We start from the raw sequence: 25,695 nt of genomic DNA on the forward strand, positions 1-25,695 counted from the left end.
TACAACAAGCATTTATAATTCTCATCATATCGTTATCAGTCGGTTTAGCGTGAAACGTGATCACCCCTTTCTCAGACTTGATTTGTTTAACATGAAATTCGCGGTAAACGTGAGATGAGATGAGAATCCAGCGGATTCGTTCAGCGATAAACGCGCGGTCGGAATGCACGCCGAAGAATGGCGAGAATTTCTTCGTTCATGCAGGTACGCAGCTGGCTCCCGCGCGGTCGACGCCAATGCAAATCGCTACCGATGCATCACGGAGCTGTCAACCGTTCGTTGCGTTCGCGATAAAGTTTCCCCGCTTGCCGTCCGCTTCAGCAGCCCCGAGGCCCAGGGAGAAACAGGTCGGGAACGACCGATACACAACGCCTGCGTCGTCGTCCCTGTCTAACGTGCCTAACGTGCAGCAAATTCAGCGCGTTTACACGGATTATCTGCGAACCGACGAGATAAAGCGCATAACGCAATGTCGACGCACGATAATGTTTTCCAGTGCCCTTCGCCAAATATTATTTCAAACTGAAAAGTTAAATTAAAATCCTAAGTGAGGAATCTTTTATCCAATAGTAGATAATCAACGATTAAGCATTAATTAGAGAATGTTAGTTTGTTCAATCAAGATTTTCTACGTTTTTCATTCAATTCTGGAGGCATTCTATTTAATAATAAATATTAGGTCAATAATGGTAACAAGTTAAATAATATAAAGTATCAAGTAACACTGCAAACATTTATATCGTTTTTAACCATTTAGCTAAATATAACAAGTGAGAAAGATGACAAAAATGACTTAAATTAAAAATTTTAAAATCGCTTTTTTTGTTGTTGCGCGGTTTCAGAATATTTCTCCTTAGAGGCTATGGAGAAAAGTCTAACACATCGAAAGATTATCGTTGAATCTCAGGAGTCTATTCTGTAACTCTTACATTGTCATTGTATTTCCAATATAAAATACTCACTCATGCAATAATAGTATAACGATATCGACGCTACTGTTGCAGAAGTTAGAAGACCCCAAGTGTGCATTATTTATTTAACATATCTATCTAGACTTGTACTGTAAGTGTGATCCGTAACATTTCTGGAAGTTCTTTTTAAAGAGATCACGCACCTGCGGACACCATAAGACGATGTCGTTTTAAAAAGGACCTGTTCGAACGAGACGAATAAGTACGTCATTATTTTGCGCGTCTCTTAAGGAAGCGGTGACTTTTTCGCAGGGGCAAGACAAGGAGGAAAGAAGCCGTCGTTGCGGCGACGTTTCTCTGGACCCGTGCATAACGCATACGTATGTACGAGCGCGAACGCGACCGGAATTATTTGCACACGTTGCCCCGCATCGAGAAATCTTACCTCGGCCGAACCACGCGGCGGACTCGCTCGGCGAGGATTAATTAATCGCGAATAAAACGAAGCCCGTCGTCGGGAGCAGGCGCGCGCTGACCAATGGGGATTACGGCGAGGTAGCTTCCTGCACGTTGCCGCGCTTCTTGTCCCGCAGCTTCCACGAGGAAACTAATTAAGACTGGTGTGCACTTGCCTCCACGGAGGGCGTGTCGTCAATCAACCTGGTGCTAGCGTTGTTTGTTACGTGGCAAATACAGTCTGGTTAAACGCAAACTTGAAATTTGACGGAAATGCCGGGGAGTCCCCTAACTGGACGAGTATATTTTAACTAATTGTAATCAACAAACAAGGACAGTTGCTACGAAAAAAGAAACGTTACGGAAAGAAACGTCATTCGTCTGTAGAAGATTCGTAATCATACCTCTGATCAAAATGCGAGCCAGAGTCCTCGGTAATTCGGTAAAGACGTGAATATTTCATTACAGTCATTTTTACTCCGACGGGAGAAACATAATTTATAAGATGTTCCGGGGAAAAATGCACGCCTGATTAAACTTTCGGCAATAAAGGAAAGAAAAGAAACCGCGCGAGAGACGGTAAGAAATCTTACCGTGGCGCAACCACGACGACGACGTTCCACGTCGTCGGTACTCGGTCGATAGTCACACCAACATCAGCGTAACCACCGCTTCCACTACCACCGGCATTACCTACCATCACCGACGAGCCGCCCACCCATCGTAGGGTTCACCCTTGAAAGAGCTTTCCAAGGGTGGTGTTGCTATCGACCCAACTTTGCCTCCCGCGGGAGCTGTATGCTAAATTTTCAGAATCAATGTAACCATCAGCTTTGAACACGGTAATTTAAACTATGAAAATTATATTATTAAAAATGCGTGAGTTCCATCGCCCGGCGACATTGATATGCCGCTCGAGAGTTACTCTTCGCAAACAATTGTTACGAAATACATTTATTATGCAGAGAGAGGACGTATACGTTGTGTATCGTGTGTAAGTAAAATTTTCTATAACAAACATGAATTTACATAAATTTACATGAATTTCTGAAAGCGCAATGCTACGTACTCTCTTCGTGGAACAGAATACAATTGAATAGAATAATGATTCGTTTTACATCTTGAGCGTGCGAACGGTGTTCATAAAAAAAAAATTTACGTCGTAACTTGGAGATTAAGTTATAGATAACATCGCACAAGTGTCCGTAATTGACTTAATTTTGTATTCCTTCGATCGTTAAACTTGTACTTCTGCATACGTTGATTACGCGTACTCGCATTTCCCTTCTCTAATAACAAAAAGAAAGATTTTGATTTTAATTTACACCGTGGCGTCGTTAAAGTGTTTCTCGAAGCTCTACAATTTCGAAAAATAGCTTGAAGCGATTACGCGAACATTCTACGACTGCGTATTACACGTCTTAAAATACAGGTTGCCGGTGGAAAAGCGAGCAAAATCTCGCGCGACAAAATCGCGCCGTCTGCCCATGCATTACACGTCCTGACGAAACAACAAAGTTATGATTTCATGGCATGCGATCAAACTTTCCCATCAACTTTTTTTTTCTGTTATTCCCATCATATGTGTGACTCCACGTAGATATACATTACAGTCCATACGCACTAAAAGATGTCTTTTAAAATTTCTTTTAACAGCGTAAAAAAATGATTATCTATTTTTGCATAATTATCTATTAATGTATAATATCCTGATAAATTCGTGCATCCCTTGAATAAAAGCATTTTCTCTTCCGCAAATATTTCATATTTCTTTTGTTCCATTTTATTTCTATATAACGCGAAACGTCGCAGAACACGGCGTCGAATGAACGTAGAACAGCACGTTCGCTTTACCTTTATTCCATCCCTTACGTATGTATACCGGCACGGTCGGCTGCTGCCATTGTGCATTGGTAATATTGTATTTTATTCCCGTATTCTATTTTTATATTTCCCGATCCTCGGCTCTCTCGCGTCTGCATACTGTTTCTTGCTTCCCTCGGTAAATCAGGCAGGCAGCCTGCGGCGCGCGAGACGACACTTTGTTCCTTTATTCGCGAGGCGCGTCGCTTCGTGGAACGGCGAGGTCCGTAGATTCCCGAACGAGGAATCACAATCGGGGGATCACGCGGCGATCCACGGGGGTTCCCCCGAACCTCCCGAGGAGGAGGGGACCTGGCATCTCGATGCAGATTCCTGCGGTAGCTTCGCGGGGAGTTGAAAGGTGGAGGGAGGAAAAGAGGTAGGAGCGATTGAACACGGAGGCCGAAAGAGACCGGAAAGATGACGGAGGTATTAACTGATTTCCTCCCTTTCTCCCTTCCGATTTCCTCGAGTGTTGTTAACTCGCACGACGAATGAGAGGCGGCCCGTGCTCTTTCTTGGTTCCTTTCGGTGACGTGTGCACACGGCCGTTTAAGTATATACATTTGCGATTCCGCGAAAACGCGCGACCCACACGTGCATTAGCGAAACGTACGAATTACGCGCTGCTGCACAATTAGGGCTGAGAAGCGGCGGGTCTTTCCCCTCGCGTGGGCTAATCATTTCTCGCGGCGTCGGAAATGCGGAGGTGGTGCCCCGCGAAATATCGCGACGGCGAAGCGAAGGCGGGCGCCACGGGGCTTGTTGCACCTACACGGATCGCTGGGCTAAAACCTGGATTATCCTGAATTTATATTTAAGCCTTTTGTGCTCGTAAATGCTCACACGTATTCAGCGCCAGAGATTCCCCTTTAATATAGTTACGTTGAGTAACAAAGCGAGTAACCAAAAATTAATAACCGCATCACGTGTGCGATACGTTAAATTAATTTAATAATGGACACATGTGTTTGTGTAACATTATTTGCTTAATTTACGTTGTTAACCCGGAAATAGTTATCCCACTTTTTTGCGTTAACACGATTACCTTCTGCTCTTTATTTTCAATCTCTGTTAAAATATTGTTATTCGTTATGTTACTGTAACGATCAGCTAGGTGTTTTCCACAGTTAATTTCAGCAATTGTAAAGAGCATTTTACATTAGTCTCAGGACTATTCTCGGGTTAAATTTTGTACTGTTTATTGAAACAATTAAACCTAAGCAAAGTAATTTGAAAGACGTATTATGAAGGAGCCGTTCAGCAATAAGAAAGATTACTTTCTCCATCAACGTGTATACCGTCTACACCGGCCGGATGCGAAAGAAATTAACGACTGCATTAACGCGTGTTTACGTTCTCGATTCGATGAATCCGATCGAACTTAAAGCGTCGGAACTTTTTCCGCATATTACAGTTAATCACGTAACGTAGAGAGGTATGGCGAATCGCTAACTAGCAGTTAGTTCAACCAAACTCACAGTCGGTTAACCGATTTGTACTACGCAAACGAAGAGATTCATGCACGGTTCCCTCGACATTGTCTCGCCCCACGCCGGCGCTTTGTAACGTAAACAAAGCCTGCGGGCAGCCCCGAATCGGCGATAAATCCTTCCTAATGGCGCTTTCTTCCGGTCAGCGCGACAAGGCGTGCGAGATCATGTTTCCCTCGGGCGCGCCGAAAAAAGACACACGAGATGCGATTCTCCGTTCCACCCCGTTCCTTCCTTCCGCCGGCCCACCCTGTTTAAATGAGATGAAGAATCGCGGAGCGGCAACAATCCAGCCGCTAACGATAACGCGGGACCGGTTTAACGACGACGTAATTGTTATGTGAAAACCGCGTTTGGAGCGCGAGGTTAACGGCAGCGGAAGAACAAGAAGAAGCACGCACCGCTCAATGCGTGCGGATCGTTTTCACGCAGAGATTATATCGGAAAAATAGTGGATCTAATGTAAAACCGGTTCGCATCTCTCCGGAAGCTTATTATTAAAACCATGTCTTCAGCGATCTCGGATATGGCGGTGCAGCAGTTAAATATTGTAGCCTGTCGTTCTTCCTAATTGCTGTGTAATTGTCAATCTTTCATTATTTTGTCATAATTTTTTTACAATCTGGAAATCTTGAAACCTTCAGCTATTTCATTGCATCTCAAAAATATCATTGTGGACGGAAGTATTCCCGTCTTATTCCTGAAAATACTTTTAGTGGGATAAAAGAACGGATGTAAATGATAATTTAATTGAATGAGCCTTTTTTAAATAAAATGCAAAAACAAAACAGCTCTTTAGACTACACTCGCATATATAGTTAAACTAGGAAATTTACAGTAGAAAACAATTTTGTGCTTCCAGCAAAAGTTGTTTAGTTGAGTTGTTTTATATAACAAATATTTCGTTTAATTTTCGTTCTATACAACAAAAAAAATTAGTTGCCGTCAAAAAATGTCTCGACTAACACAAACTTTTGCCGAAGGTACTCAATTTCCTTATCTTAGCTTAATTATACCTTATAAAGAAAGTAACGGAGAGAAAAATGTAAAAATATAAGCAATAAAAAAGTATTGTAAACCAATACAACGGCGGAGATTGAACGTGAGAGATGAAAAAGTCTCTTATTATCCCATTAAGACTGTACATAGAGTGTCTACAATGTTCTATACCACAACGAGCAGTTTATCGTGAAGATTCGATCCTGCGCCGTAACCTGTAGTTAGTGAATAAGTAATGTTGCAGCGAGGAGGATGCACCCGCACACACGCGAGTGAACATTCACACGCACGCACGCACACGCGTATCGTGGTTTCACCTGCCCCCGAGAATGTGAGGAGGAACGCAAGACAAAGGGAGGGTGTCGCTTTCGCTCCTTCTCGTTTCTCCGTTTATACCGTGACGAACAGCCGCAGAGGCGCGGTAGAACGACGGAGATGGAGAGAGAGGTGGCGAGGGAAGGGGGGCACAGGCAGGTTCGGAAGTGAGCTCGGCGCGCGCGGATTCTCTCGTAGAACGTTTCACCCGCGAGGGAAACGGCAGCGCGCGGTAACCGTGTGCGCGGGGAGAAGGGGCGAAAAAATCCGGTGGTGCGGGACTTACGCTCGTTGTACTTTTCCGCGAAACAACAGAACGGAAAACACCGTGGCGGACGCGCGTAACGCGCGAGAATAATTACGCTTAACCTCCGCGCACGGTCCCAGCGCGCGCGTCTGTCGTCGACGGAAAAATCCGCGTCCGTTTTTACATGGGCGTTTTTAACAACCACGACGTCGTGAAAAATGTTGAGTGGCGAGAGAACAGAAAGTGGAAATTTCACTACTCTCCCGCAAATCCCCGAGTCGTTCGTTGATGAAACGTTGATGTTAATTGTTTACTCGACGTATTTTATTTTACCGATTTTATTACCGAGATTTGTTACGCCGACGTGTAGAAATTTCGACGAAAACGAAACATCGTAAAATAAGAGAACAGGATTAAAAGAGTGTTAACGGATTGTTGAAACATACGGCTGACGAATCATAGGTTCTCAAATATTGGATTTGGCAGATGACGATATCTCCGCTATCGCGCTACTCCTCGCTCTTATCGATAAACCCATATTATCAGCGAATTTGAGATTTGAGCGAATATGAAATATATTATACTCTTTCCTTCTCTCTCTCTCTCTCTCTCTCTCTCTCTCTCTCTTTCTTTCTCTTTTCTTTTCGTATTAAGTCCAAAGATTTTTTATAGACGGTTGTAATGCTAACGTGAGTCATTACCGCAAATATAAATGCAAATGCGTTGAGTTACCGCACAGTGCTCGAGAATAACGCAACTGGAATGACGAAACTATCCAGTCATTACAAAAGGCACATTATAGACATTGCGCATTATCGTTTTTTTATTACTAATAATTTTTCCGATAATTAAATTTGTTTGACAAAAACTTTCCATTCAACAGGGAAATTCGTACAATTAGCATAAAAACGGAATCGTTAAAGATCAAATATACAATTTAGTCCTGCAAATAAATTTATTTGTTAGAAATAATCGCAGCATATTTTAACGAGCCACTTCGATAAATTACCAGATCGCAATCGGAGAAGCATAAAAATTCAATGTCGCCCGCGAAGATATAACATTCCGGCGTTCTATCATCCGTAAAAGAAAAACGAGCCAAGTTTCGCCGTAAATAATAACGTTCTTCGAGAACGCAAAATTACGACAATGGCGCTCCTTTCCTAATGCCTCTCATCCAGATTGCGAGACCGCGCGATATAACACAGAGAGCCACAAACTTTTGTCGAGTATCTGAACAAAAAAAAAAGAGAGAGCCGAGTGTGCGGTCGACAGCGCAGGTTTAAACGTTCCTTGCGCACCTTTATCCCTTCTCGTTCTCTGTCTCTCTTTCTTTCTTTTTCTCTCTCCGGCCTCTGTAAACATTTTCCTTCTTTCATTAAGCCCCCTTCTTTTCACGGCTCCGGATCGCCTCCGCCATTCACGGATTTTTTTAGGCGCGGGGCCCGACTCTCGAGCGCGTCAAAAAGCCACTGTAGCCTCCGCGAATCCATTTGCAAAACGGATGGACGCGTCCTCCAACATCGCGGGGGCCGCGCATCAAGTGTGCCAGAGTACACTTTTGACAAAGCGGACAAAGCGAGGCGGGCGAAATGTATTCTCGCCCGCCACGTCGAGAGATACGCGGGCACATATGTTTCCGTGCACTCTCGATCGAGTTCGCCGCCAGAAATTATATCAAATGCGGACAAAGTTAACGTAGAGCTGAAGGTAAAAAACGCGTCAGTTTTTAAACGTACGAATATCTTTTACTAAAAAATAAAATTATATAAAATAATTCATCAACAAACACATCTCACGCGAGGGAAAAAAAACAAACTGAAAATAAATACCAGCTTTACTTAATGATCAAAGAGACTTCTCTTTATCTACGTTTATTACATGCATGGCTTTCTGATTTTCATTTCAGCAACTGGGAATCATGAAAATAAACTTTAAAATAAATCAAAATGTTGATTTTTTTAATTTATGTCGTATTTTAAAATTTTATATATGCGAATATTTTATTAAATGTAGATGTCGTTTAAATTATTTTTCGACTCTCATAACCCTTTATTTGATCTTTCTTTGTTATTTTTAAACATTGTTATGTGGAATCTTTACGTAATTTATTTATCTTTCGCCAAATAAAAGACATTTCGCCAAATAATTATCGTCTAGTATCCTTGAGATTTAGATACAAAGGAATTTGAGTAAAGAAGACGAGGCCGAGGATCGTCACGGAACAACGTACCCCTGATCTCGTTAATGATTTATGGTCTCTTTCAGCGAGAGCGCTAGTCTATAAAATCGCTGTATGCGGTTTAACGCGTTGTCACCCTAAAGCCAACCCCCCGAGTGAAGTGCCCATAAAGTAATCGCGGCGAATTATATCGCTTTCCGATGTTGAACGCCCGACCCGTTTCGTCGCATCTCATCGTTTATCCGAAGTCGGGCGCGTACGCGACATAATTCACCTTCTCGCCGGCATTCGGAACGAGTCAATTATAGCGCGTTCTAATTGCGCCGGCTATGTGGCAGCCTCGCCCAAGAGGGCACTAAAAGGACCCAAACGATCGCTGAAATATCCAAAAGGATCGCAGGGAGAAAGAGAGAGAGAGAGAGAGAGAGAGAAAAAGAGAGAGAATCGCTCGCCCATAGACGTTCTCCACCTGCGCGGAACGATATATCACTACAAACGAGAGAACTCGGCTTTTTTATTGCCTCACCAGGCGACGATCGCGGCCAGCACGAACAAAACAAGCCTACGGTAATTATTATTGTACGACATTATACTGGCCATAAGTGTCGCTGCTCATGAGACTTTCAATCTTATGCCTAACGAATATCCCTTTATGTATCATTTCTCGCATTTTAATCTTTAACGCGTAGGCGAAATGGCCGTAGTATTATTGCGCAACGTTATAATATTCTCTCTCCGTGGTTTTTCGTCGGAGCAAATAAAATCTATATCGATAACCTCAGACTGAGGAAACTTCGAGGCATTCATTTCAAGAGTTTTGTGCAGCGCGGCTAATATACCGCGGGGATCATCCTAACGAACGAGTTCCGCGCGGCGTACATTTTGAAAATTGCACAACTCCGGTCAAAGATTAAACTGGCGACTTTGCGTAACGAAACAAAGTCGAGAGTCACGCGAGCGCGCTTCGGGTGGGAAAACGATAAGATAACATCGCTCCAACTCCAATAATCGGGGGCGATTGTCCTAAGCAAGAATATACTCGAGGATTTTCCGTTACGGTGAAATTTTATCGAGGGTTTTGCGGAAAGCTTTGGAGTTTTATGACAGCGTTTAAGACAACAATGTTGCGATACGGTCTCGCAACATATAATCGATACTTCCGCTTCAACATTCCGATACTTTAGGAATGTTCTGATATTTTTAAAAGTATAATCTATCAATATCAATATCAATAGTAGGAAAAAAGAGAGAGAAAGAGAGAGAGAGGGGAGGAAAGGAAATGGGAATCTTAATATCGAATATACGCCACGGTGCACGACAAAAGAGAACAGCAGTCCGTTTTCATTCAAGAGAGATATAAATTATTAATATCGTAAACAGTAATCATCTTTCAAGCATCTTTCAAGCAGCTGCTTTTATTATTACAAGATGTTTCTCATGTCAGAATTTTCTCTCTCTCTCTCTACGAGAACTCAAATTAAAAAGCAATTTTGTTAAGTTATGTTAGGAGCTATTGATATTTATTTTATGTACAATGCGCATACTTTCGATATTCATATCGATCTCGATCTCTTTCTCTCTCTTTCCCCGTCTCTCCCGGTCTCTCCCCGTCTCTCCCGGTCTCTCCCGGTCTCTCCCCGTCTCTCCCGGTCTCTCCCGGTCTCTCCCCGTCTCTCCCGATCTCTCCCGGTCTCTCCCCGTCTCTCCCGGTCTCTCCCGGTCTCTCCCCGTCTCTTCCATCTCTCCCCGTCTCTCCCGGTCTCTCCCCGTCTCTATCCGTCTCTCCCGGTCTCTTCCGTCTCTCCCCGTCTCTCCCGCTCTCTCCCCGTCTCTCCCGGTCTCTTTTTCTCTATCTATCTATCTATCTATCTATCTCTATCTCCGACGTATTCGTGCAAGGCGAGAATAACGAAATTAACAACGTCTACGACGTTGGCTACCGCATGGAGGATTTGCGATGCAAATATGTACGATATGTCCGCGACGAATGTAATTAGGCGCGTTACGACGGCGTTGCAGGTTAGGGCGGCTTCTTTTCGGCTTTCCCCTTGAGACGAGCCCGCAAAGCAACGCCGGCCTTATCGTCGCTTGTAAATATCCGATTCATCCGCCGGGGAAAATTAAGGCGCGCGATAAAGCGGCGCTATCGCGCGCGCCGAAAGAGCTGCGGAGCAGCGAGACGACCGCGTGCGCGCGAATACGCCTAAACGCGCGCGCGCGCGTGTATTCGCCGTGCCCATAAATAACGCGCCTGCATGCGTGCGTGCGCGAGTTTAACGAGTTTTACGTATGCACGCCGGAAGCTGTATACGCGCGATAATCGTAAAACTGCCTGACGGACACGCGTCGGAAACGACGACGGTGTTTTCGTGGGCGCTTCTCTTCTCCGCGTCCAAGTTTGAACGAGTTTGCTTTCTCTCGCGCGCGCGTTACCCAGTGCGCGATAGTACCGCGCGGAATATACGCTCCGGATGCGAGCGCGATCGTCGCCCGCCGCGCTTTCACGTCGACGAGCGAGCCCTAACCGAACACGACTTCGCGCATTGTCGTCACGGCATTTATGGTAATACGTTATGCGCATTCCTACGCTTACGACACGGCATCTCGTGTGCCGTTTGTATATTGTGACACGACGACAACGACGACGCCGCGGTAAGAGCGATTACGGGCCTCCTTTCAGAAATTCAGTACAAACGCGCGCTTTTGTTCTCCGAGTTAAATAATGCGACGTGTGTGTGTGCGTGTCTGTCTTAATTTGCATAGGTCTCTTCGAAAGGAAAAAAAGTGATGGCACTTTGAACCTGGTGAGTTTTGAAAAGAAAACTCACGATTAACGTGTCGATGGCTGCTATAGTCATTCGTAACCGATACCCCTGACTTTTCAGTGGTGTCCTGGGGATCGGTAGTGACTCGGGTGTATTGAATTTTTTTTTAACACTTGCGAGAAGCAAATAAATGTCATGACATAAAATGTCAAATGATATACCGCAGCTAAACAACGACGTAATATAAAATAATGCACCGTTTAACCAAATTTTTTAAAAACTATAGATATTAAAAAGAATAGATCAATACTAGGTATTTTAATTTTCTTAATATGAAAGAAAATGTATTTTCACAAATATTGAATCTTATATTATTCAACACACAGTTTTCCGTTAAAGTTAAAAACAAACCAATAAAAATTGTAGATACCGTTCTTTAAAGTATACATGTTGTCTGAAACGACTAGATTGAATTATTATTATCGTCTGATCCGCATTATAAGTGTCACAAATTATTAAATTAATAATTAAATTGTAACTGTTGCAAATACTAAATAAAACATAGTCTGTATGAAATATCATCGCTCAGAAGCTTGTCAAAAAAAAAAAAAAAATTTTAATTTCAAAGATTCTAAAAAAGAAAAATATATATTCTTTTAAAAAATATTTCTTATTCGTTAAGAATACGTGTTAAAAAAGATTGCAAAGTATGTAGTCCTCTCCTTTTAAAAACAGTTTTTTCGATGCCTAATAAATTACATAATCAATTAATTCCAATGAGGAAAAAATAGAAATATCACCTATTAAATGTCACTTATAACATTCGACATTTATTAATTATTTAAATCTTTCGTCCTGAGTAATACACACAAGATATCACGAATATTTTAAATTAAGTACTAATCGAATATTCTTTCGCTAAAAATCTCCAGTTTAACTTCAAAACAACTGGACTTTTGTCCTCTCTTCAATTTAAAGGGGAAAATACATAGTCAGGAACGAAAGACTCAAGCAAAGACTCATTTCAGCGAAATAAATTTTTAAGTATCTTTCCCCGCGAGTGTACATGACAAATTATATTTATACATCGTTAACATAATAATATACTTCACGCTAATTGTGAGATACATTTTATATCTAGGTTCCCCTCAATTCATCGCGGTTTCGTGCGTGTAATATTTATCGCGTGCGCCGCTATGCGATGTATGCGTTTATGCTGATATGAACTTCCGCGCGCGTCGGACTCACCGAAGGCGCGGAAGGAGCAACAACGTCAGACATTCGTACAGTCAACCGGGACATTAAGCAAATAAGCATCCGCCATCCCGCGGGATAACAATGATCGCACTGTATTAAGCACTCCGCCGTCCGGTTGTACATCCGTATAAATCCGATAAATTATAGCGCGCCTAACCGCGAATATCGCGGCGCGCGTCCCGTCGACGCGCGGGTTCGTTCCGACAACTCGAGAGAGAGCGTTACAAGGAATTCCGACTCGACATATATATATCGCGTATAAATGTGTAACGGTTAAATCTTACGTATCGCTCGAAAAAAAAAAAAGTTCGTGTTTTTTGCGTCGGACTTTAACAAGCGAATTATCGCTTCTCTTTTTTTTCCGCTGGAAGTCCCCGCTGACCACCGCTTTCTCAAAACGGACCGGTCGATTTTCGAGGCAAGCCACTTATTGCAATCCGTCTAGTTTCTACGAATTAGCTTCCGATAGCCCCGGAGAGAGGGAGAAGTCGGGGGAGTTATTTTCGAAATGTCACGCTCGAGATAGCGGCGGATCGTTCAATTTTTCACAATTGATTCGTCGAGTGCGGAGAACGGCGAGGGGGAGGAGGAGGAGGGAAGGGGAAGGGGGGAGGGGGTTATCGAACCCGGCGCGCGCGGTTCCGTTTCGCGAGAGGAGAGGACCTAATTTAATGGGACATAGATCCTCACGCGCGGCTTTCAACTGTGACGACTTTCCGGGGCTGTGGATTCGCAATCAAAATCCGTCGTCCGAACCCGGAGAAATGCGAGCCCGTTGTGTCCCTCTCTTTCTCTCTCTCTCTCTCTCTCTCTCTCTCTCTCTCTCTCTTTCTCTCCTTCTCTTCTTCGAGGTTCGCGCGAGGAGCGGCAGCGCGGAGGATGAGGACAGGAGGAATATATGCTCCGCGCTCGTTGAATGCTCGTTTGCAGCATTCGCTGCAGAGGGATCTCCGGCAGAGAGAAGCGGAAAAGAGTCGAGGGAGAGAGAGAGAGAGAGGGAGAGGAGAAAGCCTCGTCCGAACGGGACGACGGACTAGAGGAAGAAACGCGCAGAGAAGTAGAGAGAGAGAGAGAGAATGCGAAAAAGGGTTCTCGGCGAGCTGGCGAGGCTGGTCAACGAAAGGCTATCGGCTAACCCTTCTCGAAAACAAAGCCGGATTCTCACCTTGATTTATCGCGTACTCCCGCTGCGCCGCGCGCTCCGCTTATAATCGAGCAGTCGCCAGTGCCTGGTGGTAGCTGCTGCTGTTGCTGCTGCTGCTGCTCGCACCCAGCAGGCACGCGGGAATTAATCCATTGTCTCTCCCTGTCCTGATAAAAGCGAACACCGGCCGGCGAGCGGCGTGCGCGCGCGCTTCCGACGCGCCGAATAGAAACACGCTCGCTCGCTATCGACGATATAGAAACCCAGTCCGACGTCGCTGTTCGTTGTCGGTAGTCACTTGCCGCGTTGCTGCTGTTGCTGCCGTCGCAGCCGGACGGAGGCAGGCGTGCGCGCGCGTTCCGTGTGTACACGCGATACGCGGGCGCGCGAGATCGAGAACACTACATCAGATCCGTAAACATCGGGCGACCGCGCCGCGCGCGCACATGAAAACGACCAGGCCGGTGGGCGTGTGTGTTTTGCTGTGTATACTCCGAATGCTCGCGCTCACGACGTGCGCACGGGGCACACGGAGCAACAGACGGTTTCTCCAAATATTTTGTTATGCTGTAGCAAGATGACGGGTACGCGCTCGCCCGCTCGCTCGCTCGTTTTCTTGGAAAACACGACGACGAGAGGGACAGAGAGAAAGAGGTACGCGCGCGTGATCGCGGAGGAAACGAGCGCCGCGATCCTACCACCACGACGGGCACGGACTCACTGAGAACTCCGAACTCCGAGGCAACGCGAACCCGAGCGAGGGGACACGAGGGTGAGAGAGAGAGAGAGAGAGAGGGAAGCGACGGAGCGACGCGACGGTCGGAGCTCTCGTGCGATTCCGTCGGCTCTCGGTCGCGGCTACCGGCCCCTCGGTTCCCCCTACCAGCAGCCTACGGCTGGTATATATTTGCTAGCGAACCGTGCAGCGTCATGCATCTCTCTTTCTCTCTCGGACGCCTGGCTTGCCGTCGCCACGACTCGACTCGACTCGACTCCTCTGTTTAGCCATGCACGCTCGCTCGCCTCGCACGCGCGCGCGCGCGTGTGTATGTAGGTGCATAGGCCTCGGAGAGGAATCGCATCTCTCGATGTGTACGTACGTACGTACGATGCGGAACGCGCGATGCATCCATCCATCCCCCTCCCTTCCTCCTGATGCATCGCCGGGGCCACACACTACACGCGCGTGGTGACGTCACGCGGCTGGACGCCGTGTGGCGTGGATAACGAGAGACGGTCGGCAGGACCGTCCCTCTCCCTCCTACCCTCCCTTCTTTCTCCCTTTCTGCTTCGGGTCTTCGAGATTCACGACCACTTATTATCGGTTCGCAGTTCTTCTCTTTCTTCCCCCTTTTCTCCTTTCTCTCCCTCTCTCTCTCTCTCTCTCCCTCCCTCTTTCTCATCTCCTTTCCGAGCTGAGCGACTTGCTGCTTTCTTTTCGGGCTGGTTACGAGCGGCGAGACGCGGTCATCCCCTCGGCTCGTAGGTGGATTCGCTCTCGCGCGGTATTAACGACGTCTCGCGTAGGTACGGTCACGACCGGTTCCTACCTACCTCCTCGTATCGAGATCGGGGCTCGAGGACACGAGGCGGTCGAGTTCGACGATCCCGGGTCCGCGTGCGCCGGGTCGACGCGATAAACTTTCCAATTCGCGTGTCGCTGCTGGCGAAACGATGCCCGCCGTTGCCTGCGTCTGCAAAAATGCGTGATTGTAACGCCCGGCCGTGTCGGGGGAGGAGGAGGCGAATTAATAAGTAACACCGTCGACCCCCTCATCCGGAACACCTGCGAGATACGAGAAGCCGCTTAAACGCTTTTTTGTCGCGGGATTCACGGCTAAAAATACCGTTGGCCTTCGTTTTTTCCGCCCGGCTGCTCGCCATTCCGTTCGTTATCGCGTTCGAGAGTGACGCCGATGTAAAATGGAGCCGTCCAGCATCATTGCACGGAGAGAGAAAGAGAGAGGGTATCGTGTAACTGTCTGCCACTGAATTTTATGCGCTTTCGCGAACGTCATGCTGCATCTACGGCTGTGGTGGACGTTCGCGGCGGACACGCGTGCGAAAAATTAGGCGTGTGAGAGGTGTCGTTTATGTGTTTCAAGAGAGAGAGAAAGAGAGTGTGTGTGAGAGAAAAAAAGGACTCTGAAAACTGGCATGTTTATTGCGCCGTAAACTCGCGCGCGATATGCGCGAAGCCGAATATTATATTGTACGCCGAATATTCGGTAACTTAAAGTTTCGCAACATACCAGATTTTTTATTTTTTATGCGGGACACCCACAATCTAGACGGCCATGTAATAAAAAAAAAAAAAAAAAAACGGGACAATACGCAATTATAAAACTGGAAAACAAAGCTTTGCATCGTGATTTATTTTGAACGCGGCTTTGATTTCGATCGAAACGCAATTCGGAAGAGAATGTAATGTAAACAAACAATGTGAAACAAGCGTCACGGAGAGCGTTGAATCTTCTACATAAAAATTCAGTTTCCACACGTCAAAAACTGATCTTTGAACGCCGCGTATGCCGACGATATCTCTCGCATATATGCCAATAGCAATAGTCGCTCGCAGATTCATTCGTGCCAAACATTCGTTCCGACGCTCTCAAACGAATTCCGTGTCATATCGCGATCCGACGTCAATCCCTCGGAAACCTTTTTTTCCTTCGTTGCTCGCGCACAGACGGCCACTATGCGGATGCACACTACATGCCAGCGTATACGTCGTCGGTTTCCCTTCGGCCGACGGTAATATCCTGCCGTAGTGGCCGCGATATCCGCGACGAGGGGAAGACAAGGGCCCTCGGGGCGATCAGGGTTTTTCCCCGAAATGACAAGGGGAAGATTCTTGGTTAGCGGCTACTCTCGTCTCCAGCGTTTGTCGTCCGCGCGTCGCAAAGGAGCGACGACGGCCGATCGGTCCGGAGCAAGTTCCGATTACCATTTCGCGAGGCTTCAGAGTCTAGACGCTCCACTCTCAAACCTCGACCGGACAGCGGCGAATGTAATTCCCCGTACGAGCCAGGTGGTCCGTTGCAATCTCTCTCGGCTGGTAATCGGATCGAGAGGGTAAGAATGAGGGAACGGGTGGGAGGGGAAAGGAGAGGGGAAGAGGGTGACTCTTGACGGGAGTTTAAAGGTTAAAAGAGGAATGGCGATTTGACGGGATGCCGCGCGTATTCCTATTCGCGAGTTTGCGGTGGTCGCGGCACAGTTTAGATCTAATTTCACAACGAGCTGCACTATGCTTATGGTAAATGCGTCTGCAAAATGTATCAAGTGGCACGAGATGCGATTTCACGGATCCATTTCTAATGTATCCCCGATGAGCTGACGCGCATAAATCGCGTTTCGGTTCAATAACCGCGTTATGAGAACCGCTACGATCTAACCAATAACGGACTGTTTTGCTAACGCGATTTATCGGAACGCGCTATTTGCGAGAGTGATTTACAAGCGCGGAGGTAATTTCTATAACAGTAAGGGAGCGATAAAGCCGATGTTGCGTAGTCCGGCCGAATAACGATAACGTTGGCGCGAATCTATTTGCCTTTCAATTTATTGCGTTCATAACTGTCGCACTTTAATCTTTCTATTGTTATAAGAAAAAACGTTATAAATAGAGCAGCAGCGCTATCATCATCGTATTTCATATTTATTGTACGTTCCCCTCTAGATAAGAGGGAATACTCTAAAGTAAAATGTCTCCCTTTCATATATATATATATATATAATATAATATAAAGAGAAGTCACTACTCGATATTACTGTCTCGGAAAGTTCGATAAGGGTATCCGGCAAAAAGAAACTATCCGATACCCGTTTCATCAAATCTGGCGAATGTCTCCTAGATACGCGATAGAGACAGCGCTGTGCGAGACACGCTTGTCGAGGCCAAGTTTTCCGTCGGAGTGGAGCGCAGTGGATATACACTCAATACCGCCGAGACGCATCGAGACGATGGGAGACGTACAGAGAGAAACGCAGGAAACGGTGCCCGAAGCGCGTATTGAAGTCTACGTTGAGATATTCGCCCCCTGTGGATTTTCGGCTGCGTATACCGAATACCCCACCTCCCCCTCCCGCTGCCCGCGCTCATTGTTGGGTCACGGTTGACTGTTACGCTCGGCGACGTCCACACCAACGCCAACGAAGCCAAAACAGGGGATTCTCGAGGGAGGTCTCGTCGGGTCTCTCGGCAAAGGAACTCTGTCACCCCCGAACTTCGAGCAATGTCGAGCTTTAGAAAGGCGTCCCTCACCTCCCACGCCCCCTGCCCTCCCTCGAAAAGCAATTTATCTTGAGAAGCCGGAGCGAACGTTAAATGGATTTCCCTTTCAGAGATATTACGCGTTTTTATTCAACGTAAAATTAGCTTATAGATGCGGGGCGTACCACCAGCGCCTTCGCACCCGGTCGCTCGAGTGAATCGTCTCGAGGAGACTTCTCCTTCATCCGGGAGAGACGGGAGCGCGCTAATCCCCCACCGAATTTCCCTCCGGCCAGAGAATTTATTGTCTCACGGGTCGATCGCGCGAGTCGACGACACGCGATGCACGCCGCTGCGGCCTATACTGTTTATCGTGTGAATCGCGCTAGAGACCGGAGCACATAATGACGGAAGGGGGGGAAGGGGAGGGAGGCGTGAATAAATTACTTAGGAGGCTTGTTTAAAAATCTCACGATGTAAACAATCGTCGGTTTGTCGGGAGATAGCGAGGGGGGTAGATTACGACTTCCTGTCACCTATCATCACATATGCGTGGTATGCGCTACATAACGCGTTGCGTTTAGGTAGGGTCGGGTGGTCAGGGCCCTCGGCAGATAACGGCCGTCGTCGTATCACAGCGCGAACACTGCACCAATTCCAGGTGCACTCTTGCGCTTTCGAGGTTCTCATAATAATACGTCACGCTACGACCGTATGATTTAGTCTTGGCTCGTCCGGGTTTTGTAAACACGCCCAAGAGAAATTGATTAATCATGGCCGTTTAGGTGTTTGTTTTTACAAGCAACGTCTTTCAGACGTTTTCTACGATTCTAGTCGATTTCGATTTTTATAATTTTTCTCTTTACAAATAAAATAGCAGTCGCTATTATGAAAAGATCGTAAAGTCGTTTCCTTACATTAGCACGTCAATCATAATGCGTAAGCGAATGTGTGTACGTATGTGTGTGTGTGTGTGAGTGCATTTACTATCAAAGAGAGATATAGTCTTGTCAAGTTTACGTATCTGTTTTGGGCGCGGAGAATAAAATTAATATAAATTAAGTGCTTCCCTTCCTCCCGTTTTCTCCCTCCAAAAGAGAAACGAGACTCCCCTCATTGAGAAACCCTCATCATATGTATGTTAGGTAGAGACGTTTCTTTTTTGAGTGCCATCGCCTATAGATTAATATTTAGGGAGTCAAGTGACCAAAAACGTTTCTTCCTTGTCTGCTAGGTTGCGTCGAAGATGGAAGGACGACGAACGATACTACCAGGACGTTATACTACACGAGCTCTCCGGGGGTCTGTGGGCCATTTTCAGAATACAGTCTCTCACATAGCCCTTCAGTGGAAGATGTAGCCATGGCTTTCGGTTTCTAGACAGCAACTTCCGTCCTATTATACGCTTCTAGAAAGCATGCGATCTCCCTTGCAGTATGCCTGGCAGAAGTTTGCAAACAACATAAAAAGTCCGGCCCGCCCTAGTCGATCAGACTCATACATCTTTCCGAACAATTGGACCCGGAATTGAATCGCTGCTTTATAGCGCTTCGGTTATTAAAAACATTTGTAAAAAAAAACTGAATAAATAAATGGCACATACAAAATGTAAATCTAAAAGTTCCAGATATTTTTTTAATCGCCGTTTTATTTTTATTCAACTTTGTGCGTTATATTTTATTAAATTTATTTGTAATTTGTTTATAATTTTTTCATAGAGAGAGAAATTATGTGTATTTCACTTGTATTTATAATAAAGAATTCGAAGCTATCACTACTTCAATTTCATGAAGACTATTACATATTATTTTTCTCTATTTTTCAACAATTGTGCAATAACGATGCTTTTTCCATTTATACACACATTTTTAATATTCTGTACGCGTTTGCCTCAATATTTCGTATATGATATGCAAATTTATATATTGCAAGCGCATCTATGGGAAACTGTCCCGGAAAGGTTCTGTGAAAAATCTAATAACACATTTCCTTACGAATCGGTATTCTTTACCGATTCTCTCATACAGAGAAGAACACGCTCTCTTCTTCGAGAGAACTTGTTCGATTCTCGCGTCTGCTCGCTATATACATACGCAGCCGCGTTATCGTGCATGTCGCGTGCGATAAAAGCGGATGAAACGCAAGCATTTCGCAGCTGTCGACGGAGATATATACGGCTAAGATGAATACTCTTCGGTGAATGCATTCGGCGATGAAGTATTCGGAAAACGACGCGCGCAGCTCGAGAATAAAAGACGTTGATTCCTACAAATCGCGACGAAGGAGCTTGACATCCGAGGCAGCGTAGGCAGCGCGCGATTGGGTACCCGCGCGAGCGAGTGGACCGCCGAGCGGGTAACCCGAGATGAAAGGTACGGTGAAGATGCCAGAGCGAGATTTAATAAGTGCCACGGCACAGGTAGGCGACGTCTTAGCATTATAAAGCCGCCTACGGAGAGTCAGATTTCTTGCCGTTCTCCGATAATTCTGTCCTTGTCGCGGCACCACAGGGACACGGGGGAGAGATGGTGCGCAAGCGATCGTGTCCTCCTAACGAGCCCCGTGGGACGTGCATCCGCCCGCCGCCGATCGATGTATCTTACCGAAATGTACCAGCACGACCGAGGAGCAGACCGCGCGCTGGCACAGTGGTCGCGAAAATACAAAATCTCGATCGTATCTCCGTGATCCATTACAACTGCTATCGGATTCTATTATCTGTGTTACTAGGCTGGTGCGCTCGAATCCCTTCCCGCCTTGGGTTTGTATCGATTCGGGGACAAAGGTCCTAATTAACAGATCTCTGTGGCGACTCGATTCCGTCGTGGACGATAAGACATACATAGGCGTAAATGAACGATATTTTATAAAGGAAAAACTGTACGGAAAATGTATTGATTAATTATGTTATTCTCTATGCAAAAAGGTTGACCGAGTAGGCTGTACTTAACTTCTTTGTATTTTCACAGTGCTATAAGTAAATATTTTTTTTATTTATATTTTCGTTGACTTCAATATCTTTCTTTACGTTTCAAACACCCATATATAAAAAAAGTAATAAAGTATGTGTGTGTGTGTGTATTTTATTATTTACATTTATGTGTAAATTTTCATAAGTTATTTGGAGCTTGCATTCTAAATTGTATTTTAATCGCGACGTTTGTACATTTTTTTTGCGTGCTGCAAGTAAGACAATCTTTTTCGGGCGCCCGAAAAAAAATTCAGCTGGTTATCTGGCGACGGAATACAAATTTCTGATCCGGTTTCCAAAGACGTAAACACGTGGAACAAGAGGTTTTCTCTGTTTCGCGAGGATTAAAGGTCTCTTCAGTATCTCATCTTCTTGGGTTTCTTCTTGGGAACGGGGGCGCACGGCAAAACATTCGACATTTAAAATATATTTCAACAGTACTCCAGCGGCATGGCCACTCTCCATCAGCTTTCAATGGATGCAACTCTCGAGTTCGTACCGGATGGTGGGCCCTCCTACGTCGTAAGATTATGGACTCTCGGATGAGGCCCTTAATTCGCCCTCTATTTTTATGTAAAGCTATGCTATTCTATTTTCCCGGGTGACGTGAGTACTCGTTACACCAGTCCGTGTAACGCGCTGCTAAGTTGTCCAGCTTCTTTCCACAAATAATACCCGTGCGTGACGACGGCGGTTCTCATCGGTACACGAGGGAAAAAAACAACAATGTAGATTTCTATCTTGCGCAAGGAACGCGTAATATAAAACTCGGATTGTCAATCAAATCGACGACGCAGCAATCATATACGTGTCTCGAGATTCGTCAAATGACGAGGCGTTTTTCCATTAGTATGCGGCGGCCATCATCGTGTCGTTTTGGCCGCATGTCGCCAGTTAATTAAAGAACTTAACGATAACGATAAAGCAAGCGAAATTAATTACGTTCTATCCGCAATTTCTTACGGGAGGGAAAATTATATCGTGTCGATAGCTTCCTTACACGGCCTGCCTCTCGCGATGACGAGCCATCAACGTTGGATAACGAGGACTCATTATGACTCATAAATCAAAATTAATATCAAATGCAAGTACATTTATTTAGCATAATTGCACGACGTCTAATAACGGTGAACGCATATTCTTTAATTAATGTTTCAATAATTTAATAATTTTGTTTTTAAAAATGTAAATAATTTTATAACAAGTTATCGTAAATAGGGTGCTCGTTAAAAAAATATATATTTAGAAAAAAAACATGTTTTTCCGACGCATACGATATAGCACTGTATATTTTAGACAGTAGAACCCGAACATTATGCGGGGAAATATTTATGTCAACCCATCGAGTACTCGCGATATACTGTTACATTTGTTGGACAATGGGCCAGTAAAATCCGTAACGAAATCTGGAAAAGTCACCGCACGCCACGTGTGACACACGGTGCAGTAAAAGTTAACGATGTCAATTTTATTACGACCGAGGCGAACGATCCGGGCGCGTCGTAGAGTCACACGACGAACGGATCCCGCACGCTCGCATGCCATTTCGCGCGTGCGACAGCCCGCCCGGTTTCTTCCCGATAATCGGCGCGACGAATCGAAGCGAGAGAAGGTATTCGCATTCCCACATCGGAGGCACGTACAATACATATATACTTCCGTGGCTTACTCTCGCGCGCGAATTCTGCGGTAATAAAGCCGTAAAGGACGGCGCCCCGTAAATTCGACAGAATATTACGGTACGCACCCGAGCCCCTCTCTTCCGTTTGTCGTAAGACCCGCGGCCGGTGATCACGGTGAAATTTACCGACGTGTCGGCTCTCATCGTATAACCGCGCGTTGCATGCCTCTCCGCCTCCGGCGCGTGTAAACGCGCGTATATTTATCAGGGAAACGCGCCGATTTCGCCGGTAACTACATACCGCGCCGCTGCTACATGATATCCGCATCAGACACCTACCAGGAACGGATACAGTGTAATCTTTCGGAACGTTTCTCCCGCGGCGCGTGGCTGCGGACCTGCCGCTCGCAATTAATTTCGCCCGTCGTTTGCCGACGGCCATTTTTGTGTGCCGTTACATTTTTTTTTATATGCGTCAAAACGGACTTCATTAAAAGCGCGGACGTATGGAAAATGTAACGCGTAGAGCAAAACTTCTGTTGCACTATACGTGTACGTTTTTGAGTATGCCGGGTGGCCGGCACTCTGGAAATTTATATTCTACCCATTCGAACTCTCCGGTCTTCCTCAGCGAAGGTATCCTGATAATTCAAAGCTAAATCAAGTTCTTGTACGTATCTATAAAGTCCACTTGACATAAATTAGAAGCTTATTGAATATATTGGAGCTATAAAATGTAAAATATAATCCGCCTAAGCGCTTAACTCCTTATAAGTATAATATATCGACACTGTCTCCCAGTATTATAAAATAATCACTTTTAGCTTAACTTGAGAAACTTCACATTGGGCTCTAATATGTGTGTTTTATTACGATTATATATTTTAATAATTGAAAATTGAAATTAGTAGAAAGAAATGTCGCTAATATCGACATAGATCTTCTAAAATAATATTCTCTTATTTCTCGAAAATGAAACATTCAGTATTTTTATAAAAACAATCTCTTAAATAATATAAAAAACCAAAAACTCATAGTTCACACATTCGTAGATTTTTTCTCTGCTAAACTCTACTAAAAACAAATTCTCCAAAAAAAGAATAAAATTTACACGCTCTTCTTTTGCAAATTGCATAGTTTAAATAATAATAATTAAAATTATTAATAATATTAGATTATTTCATGTTTGTAGTGTCCCAAAACTGTTTTATTTATAACTTTTTTCTTTATTTTTCTCATTACATGATTATAAACGATAAAATCGAGGTGTAGCGTAAACTGATACCTGTTGATAAGATATACTATAATAATAATTATTAGGATAGAATAAAACAATATATTAGAACCTCTATTTATTATCGGTAATCTAATCTAATCTTTAGATATTGTTTACATCTTGTGTGTTACATCTTGCGAAACAGCATAAGATATTTGTATAAATCGACAAAATGCGTTTCGAACGTGAAAGATTTCTAGGAATTATCCTATATAACCACTCTTATTTGACTCATGTTAAATGAAAAGCAAAAGCTAATGTAGTGCTGCAAGTGTACTACTATTTTGTCGGTTTTAAAACTTATTTTTTCAAACGTTAATTTTTTTTATCTGATAAATATCCTATAAAAAATTCAATTATTCTGAATAAAAAAATGAAAAACTTAGAATTTTTATCTCATATGTTATAGCATAATAAGAAAGAAATTTAGAAAATGCAACAGATTAACTTCTATTGTGGTTGTTCTACGGATAAGAGCAGTACGACCGGAAATTGACTTACCGATATATAAAAAAAAAACTAAGAATGTTTGCACGGGCATGGTGGATAAGAGTGTTACGACATTATCCGGTTTGGTATTCATGGAAGATAAACCGCCTTATCTATCGTCGCGTAAGTACAGTAGTTCGGAAAAAGATTCGAACCGTTATGCGGCTATCGCCGAAAGCCCCTCTCGACAATCGAACATAAAGAAATCTCTATCATTGTGTATAGACTGCATGGTGGTCCTATTTACCTGAACATCGGTTGAACTCAGATAAATAACGATAAGACGAGAAGATATGTCACATGCTCTACGGTCGGCCACGAGGAAAGTCTCGTTCAAAGAACTAATGTATAATATTATGACTTTAATAAATGTTTAATGTAGATAATTGATTATCACAGAATCTGCGGCATCCGATCTAAAAATTGCGAAATAATGGCGCGTGAGATAATGTATGCTCGGGCTATAGATTAAGGAGCAAACTAGCGGTACCTGCAACATGCGCGCGAGCGCTCATAAATCCCGAGATTACAGTCAAAAGTTTTCTTTTCAACGTGGAAAAGTTTGTGAGTCAGTCCAAATCGCATTTGCCGTCTCGGTAAGTTGCCTTAATTGCACTGCTGCGCAGTGCCCTTGTAGCCTTACCCGCAAACTGAATCCTTTATTTATGACCTGCGGGATGAACTTTAAACACCTATAAACCATAAATTTTGAACCCAATGAGGTACACAAACACATTGTGCTTCGCGATACTGAATAAAAAATATTCTCAGAAATTTATAACCTTTCATAAAGGTACATTACACCGAAAAAAATTGTATTCTAGGAACCAAGGGGATATTCTAAAAATAAAAATAAATTCTAAAGTTGAGGTTAAAACTTTAATAAAATTGAGTAGGCTATTTTCAATTTTAGAATTTTCCTCTTATTTTTAGAGTATCCTCTTAGTTCCTAGAATACAATTTTTTTATATACTGTTACCGTTACTTTTTTATAATAACAATTTGGATGACGTTACAAGTTTTCATAACAGTAATGGTAAAGAATTACTTGTCAAAAGTAGTTATTCTAACCATTATTATTATCATTACAATCAAAAATTATAACGTTATTACACTAAATCATTATTATAAAAAAAATAGAAGTAAGTCGTTACTTATAACACATTACGTCTTCGCTTATATTATTAACAGCAACGGTTGCGAATAAAATGAAATGAATATGAGATAAATTGCTGGTGCTGTATCTTGTCGCGTTGATCTTGACCTTTGCAAAAATTTATCTCAATTCACCGTCTGTAAGCGGTGTGGATTGACGCTACATAATTTTCTATGTATAATATTTTGTCTAATTGTATTTAAAATTTCACTTTTATATTAAAAATTTATATAGATATTTTTTATTTGTAATTCATATCTCGCCTTGGAAAATTTTATAATCTTTTATATTTAATTAAAAATATAATTAAATTTGTAACTGAGAAAATTGATAT

At 44.0% G+C, this 25,695-nt stretch overlaps 2 protein-coding genes across 8 annotated transcripts in view; one reads left to right on the forward strand and one right to left on the reverse strand.

The window, feature by feature from the left end:
* The window catches only part of LOC105839724 (frizzled-2), a 76,398-nt gene that overhangs the window by 17,410 nt on the left and 33,293 nt on the right, over positions 1-25,695 (reverse strand). Inside the window, exon 1 of one of the 3 annotated variants that reach the window (XM_012686223.3) lies at positions 13,654-14,333. The exons of the other annotated variants lie outside the window; for them this stretch is intronic. The gene's annotated coding sequence lies outside the window, so the exon portion shown is untranslated. Of the gene's footprint in view, positions 1-13,653; positions 14,334-25,695 lie in introns of those variants that run through there. 3 annotated transcript variants of the gene reach the window in all.
* Positions 10,280-19,461, forward strand: LOC105839726. 5 transcript variants are annotated; one of them, XM_028194020.2, is made up of 2 exons: positions 10,280-11,029; positions 19,083-19,461. In XM_028194020.2, the coding sequence occupies exons 1-2, from the start codon at positions 10,756-10,758 to the stop codon at positions 19,226-19,228; spliced, it is 420 nt and encodes a 139-aa protein (XP_028049821.1). In that variant the 5' UTR covers positions 10,280-10,755; the 3' UTR covers positions 19,229-19,461. The 5 variants fall into 5 exon arrangements, 1 of the variants encoding a protein (XP_028049821.1); XR_003626688.1 differs by lacking the exon at positions 10,280-11,029 and adding an exon at positions 14,163-14,286; XR_001139329.2 differs by lacking the exon at positions 10,280-11,029 and adding an exon at positions 14,270-14,404.

Source organism: Monomorium pharaonis, chromosome 3 (genome assembly GCF_013373865.1).
Source record: "Monomorium pharaonis isolate MP-MQ-018 chromosome 3, ASM1337386v2, whole genome shotgun sequence".
Lineage (NCBI taxonomy): Eukaryota > Metazoa > Arthropoda > Insecta > Hymenoptera > Formicidae > Monomorium > Monomorium pharaonis.